Source organism: Tigriopus californicus, chromosome 3 (assembly GCF_007210705.1).
Source record: "Tigriopus californicus strain San Diego chromosome 3, Tcal_SD_v2.1, whole genome shotgun sequence".
Taxonomy (NCBI): Eukaryota; Metazoa; Arthropoda; class Copepoda; order Harpacticoida; family Harpacticidae; genus Tigriopus; species Tigriopus californicus.
In genome coordinates this window covers 6,644,576-6,649,826 of record NC_081442.1, presented here as the reverse complement: position 1 = coordinate 6,649,826, position 5,251 = coordinate 6,644,576, and the positions used below count along the sequence as shown (strand labels likewise).

General features: G+C 39.1%; 1 protein-coding gene across 1 annotated transcript in view; it reads left to right on the top strand.

Moving 5' to 3' along the window:
* LOC131878113 (anoctamin-4-like) overlaps positions 1 to 5,251 on the top strand; it is a 44,373-nt gene that overhangs the window by 4,841 nt on the left and 34,281 nt on the right. Inside the window, exons 10-14 of the mRNA XM_059224015.1 lie at positions 8 to 89; positions 155 to 469; positions 534 to 703; positions 886 to 1,049; positions 3,014 to 3,219. Of these exons, the coding sequence (XP_059079998.1) occupies positions 8 to 89; positions 155 to 469; positions 534 to 703; positions 886 to 1,049; positions 3,014 to 3,219 (937 nt within the window). The remainder of the gene's footprint in view (positions 1 to 7; positions 90 to 154; positions 470 to 533; positions 704 to 885; positions 1,050 to 3,013; positions 3,220 to 5,251) is intronic.

Here is a 5,251-nt window from a genome sequence, read left to right as displayed (position 1 = left end):
ATCCCATAAATCAAAAGCATGAACCATATGTGTCCACAAAAGAAAAGGCTATGAGGATTGGATTATCATCTGCAATTGTGTTATTCATGGTAAAATAGATCATTGATTTTTGAAGAAACCTTTACTAATACATTCTACTTCTCCTTATGAACAGTTATGCTGTGTGATGGGGGCGGTATCTTCGCTAATTGTTTTCCGCGTAGTTTTTATTCGGATTATGTATCAACACACGCAGTACAGCTTATTCTTCAGCAAATATGCAAAACTCATTGCCACGTCCGTGGCCGCAGTTATCAACGCAGTGGTCATTGAGGTTGGCAGTTGGATATTTCAATACGTTGCGAGAAGAATAACTGACTTGGAACATCCCCGCACCCAATCAGAATACGAAAACAGTTACACTTTCAAAATGTTCCTTTTCCAATTCATCAATTATTATTCAAGCTTAATTTACACAGCATTTTTCAAGGTACGCTTTAAAATGTCTTCTTCTGAAATTGGGCATGTCCTAACATTTAAGAAGTTCCTTTCAGGGGCGTTTTTTCACTTATCCCGGAGATGCCGCTTCAAGACAGAATATACTGACACGATTAAAAACGGATATGTGTGATCCGGCTGGTTGCCTCTTTGAGTTGTGTTTGATGCTTGCCATCTACATGATTGGTCGTCAGTTAGCCAGTAACACTATGGAACTTTATTTTCCGTAAGACCTTCCTACTCTTCTCTCCTCTACTTATTTCTCCTTTACATAGTCAGCTTTTTCCGTATCATGAACTAGTTTACTACCATCCCTCGACTCATACAGCTGGTGGATCGCACGCTCCACCACACCTAGATCGTTTCAAACACTTATTAACATTTTCATTAATATTATTCCTATTTTAGAATCATGAAGAATTGGTTTCGCCGTTTATGGCTGGAGAAAAAATTGAAAACCAGCCACAAAGACCAGACAAGCTGTCCAGTGAAATTTATTAAGCGGTGGGAAATGGATTATCAGCTTCAAGAGATTGATCGACTACATTTGTTTGATGAATATATAGAGATAAGTAAGCTTATTCAAGGGTGACACTATCCTCTAAACGCATTTGACCTTTACATGACCTTTACTCTCCTGAAAGAACCAGAGTATTTTAGGTGAACACTGCAATCATCCCACTAGCCAAACAAATTTGAGAAGTGATATGTTTTTTATTTGTTTTAGATTGCGCTAGAAATTTCAAGTCACTAATTCTACCTTACAAGCAGTTAGATGATCTTATACTCTATTGTAGATGCTTCAGAGGCCATCAAGGACTTGTTGTCAAGACTAGTTTTCATTTCAGTAGCAACTCTTCACGTTAGCTTATGTCACGGACATCTAGAGATATGGACTGCAAATGGAAGCAAAAATATCCTATCACCTAAACCGCTCATCTTTTTCCAAATAAGCACTTGATACGACCATAAGATCTTGTTGAATAGATGAACTCAACCAAGTTTGAGCCCAAACCTATGCTTAGGGAACTCAGGAGACATGTTCAAAGTTATGTAGCAAACACAACATAAAAATTGAATTTTCTCCCTCCTCTTGGTCAGCTACATAAGCTTTTGACAACATAACTTTGAAACGATCGACTTTGCATGTAATTGATATAAAATTGACCTACCGTTAATTGAAGAGATCTACATTTCTTATTTTATTACTTTAATTGGAAAGTGGCTAAGAGCAGGCCGATTTGCAGGGAAGCTCGTTTGCAGTCCATATTTCTAGAAGTCCGTGCTTATGTTCAGAAAAATATTCGCATTAGAATCTCTAGGTTTGCAGCTCGACGGCAAAACAAATTATTTTTCCGAGTTTTACTGATCAGTGATCACCAATGCTTTTAAAAACATGCATATGTTTTTTTCACCTTTTTCCGATCGTTTCGTAGTAAATGGATCATTTTGTTTATTTGCAGTTTTTTGCATTTTTACGATTTTTACTCACGAAGTTGACAACTTTTTCATCCTTTTTCCTTACAAAAGAAAAAAAAACCTAAATATGTACGTTTGTTCCTATTTGTTTTGTTTGTTGCGAAGTCAGATGGCAGCTCTCTCGCTCGGCCTGCCATCTGATTTTTGGGTGTCCCAATGTTCCCACTCAGTTGTCACAGCCCAACATTGATTATTACCTCACCCTTGGGAATGACCTTAGGTTCGCCCATTTAAGCTGTTAAAGTAGCAACTCATCCTTTCATCCAATGCCATAGCGAAGCTTGGACTTGGCTTCCCTGGGATCGAACCAAGATTCACAAATTGGAAAGAGGATGCTCTACCAATACGGTACCCCAGCAAACCTCCTAATTATTTCAAATCATTTTCCTTGAATGGCTTGAATATCTTTCTTTTTCTCTTGTTTTCTCGTATTTGATGCGTTACATCTTGGATCAGGGCAAGTTAGCTCATATTGTTCCAATCTTAAAGGGTTGAGATAGGCCGTTCGCATCTAATTAAAGCTGATGAATCTTAGAAAATGGAGGTGTTTGAGAATATCTTCTTGATTGCCTTAAAGTTTGCAAAGTTACGTTAAAGGTTACCTAAAAATTGTGGATGAGTAGGGCAATTAGAGAGTCGGGAAGTAGTTGAAGTAGTCCATTTTGACGTATGTATAACCTTGATTTTGATCGTACCAAGTCCCCTTTTAAGTTATATCATGATATCGTAAAGAATGCTACGTCGTTGATCCGTGAACATATTCTAAGCCAGGTTTGGATAAGTTTTATATCAAATTCCAGATTAGCCATGTATTTGATAAAAATAACCTTTATTGCGACTCTCGGTCATGTACATGTATTTAAGGCCCAATCAGATCTGCCGCATTTAGTTCGTTGTTGCATCACATATTATGTGAATACAACTAAGTAACGATCGTGAATATTTTATTTGGCACTCCATATATTTGAAATTGCATTCTTTGTCCGAAAAAGTCCAAAAGTCGGACAAAAAATCAGTAACTCAGGCCGGTTTATAATGTACCTTTTCCTCTTTTCAGTCGTTCAGTACGGGTTTGTCACGCTATTTGTTGCAGCCTTTCCCCTGGCTCCTTTATTAGCACTTATCAATAATATTTTCGAAATACGCCTTGATGCGTACAAATACACAACCCAAATGAGACGCCCACTTGGTCAACACGTTAGGAGCATTGGAATATGGTATGGGATCCTCAAAGGCATGACTTACTTGTCTGTGGTTTTCAATGTAAGTTTTTGGCCATTTACTCCCATTACTGTTACTTTCATGCCAAGCACTAAACAAGATTTCATGTTACCACAAAATGAAACCTGCCAAACACTTGTTCTAAGCTGTTTTTCTTCTTTTCATTTATATCAAGAGTAGCCGACTCCTAGTCAAAGGTCAAATATTCATGATCTAGGGAATTGCATTTTTACACATTAGTTGTCAAATGTGAGGTGGGCTGTGTTACAGCTCAATCGCACTTGGAGTTTATGTGTCTTTCCTTTGTGTCTAAGCGGGTATTAGTTCACAGGAAGACACAGGGATTCTGCATCATCCCCCACCGTACCAGGCAATGAGACAGTGATTTGAGATGCCAGAGCGAGACTCCATTGAGTCCACAAGCCTTGCTTTTCTGACGATCCAACGCCGCAATTATTTTATGCTCTGAGACCGGTCCAAGAATTGACTCCTCTAAAGATGCACTTACAGGCAGAAATGGGAAATTGGGTGTCGGCCATCTTTGGTTAAAATCTTTGCAGTATCGGTGGAAGGTCCTGAGGCAGACTGGAGAGCCTTGAGGAGTGCTCCTCTTTCCCCTGTAAAGAGCATCCATATCTCCATTTTTTGATCGCTCTGTATTAGACTGTACTTGGGCAATCTTAAAATCAAGCTCCGTTTGCCGAAGTGCCTTGTGATAGGCAAATCTGGCTATAGGGACCTTAAAGCTGAACCTTCTGAGAAAAATGGTCACGAAACCTCCATTTTGATTCGTCCTTGGGCGGTCACTTCTCACATCTCATTTCCTAATACAACAGCTTAATCAAATCGACGGAGATTCTTGGGACAGTCGTCTTCCATCTTGACTGGAATCTTGGGTTAATACTTATTATCAGCCATTATTAATCAGACTCGAATCTTGTATTTTATGTAAATAATTGAGCAAGCGTTATGTCATTATGTTGCAGAAGATTTCGCAGGTGAAGTCTAGTATCTTGAAATGCTGAATTTGTTTAATACACCTTTCCACATGAATACAAGCAGATGAGCACTTGCAGGCAGAAATCGATATCAGAAAATTTGAATTAAATGGTGAGAACGATAAAATACCTGACTAGAATGAGATATCACACTAATTATGACTAGAATTGTTTATTGTGTGAACTACTCAAACATCAAATTGATGATAACAGAAGGGGTTTAATAATGGACTAATAATTTGGAACCATGCTAGGAAAAAAAGTTTTTTAAACGCACTCACTGTTCAAGAATGTTTCAGGCATAAGTGTTCCATATACAAGCAGAACGCATAAAAATGAATGGTAATGTGTACGAGATTTGACATTTAATTCCAAAAAAGGCCCATTTTCTAATTTGCGCGTCTTCATCAAATCTGATCCTTCATGAGCTAAGAAAAGTGATCGCAAAGATTGGTGATCCCAAAGAAGTGATATTGTTAACAGTCTTAAGCACACCTTCAACATAAGAGGAAAGTCCAAGAAAATACGTCTCTCTTTTAATGTTTGAAGAGAGTGAAGATTGCCCGGATAAGAATTGTGCCACTTAGGGATTCTTCTTTGCATTTTCTCTATACGGCCAATATCCCCAGTTAGGAGGGTTCCATACTTCGAGCTTAGTCTACATGAAAAAAGTGAAGAGGAGAATCACAGCCAGTACCTAAACAGTTGGGTAGAGACAAGCGATGAAAATCTTGATTACTGCAGAAGATTGGGTGGGTCAGATTGAACAGATCCTGTCTCAGCTCCCTCTGTTGATGACATTTGGACCAGAGCCGGAAAAACCTGGGTGACTGCCAATATTCCAAAGGGATGTCAGGCCAAGGACAGAAGGGTGTTAGTACGTCCTTGACCAAGAAGGACAACTTGTGTCCGGACATCACCTCCAGAAAGGTCAGGTTCCCAACACTGGGACACTAACCTGGCAAGCCCGATTTTTGGCTGTAAAAATACCTCCATGCATTTTTGGCATATTGGGGAACGCACAGAAATCGTTTGAGGAATTTGGTGAAGGTGGCATCGGCGGATTTGAGGGCGGA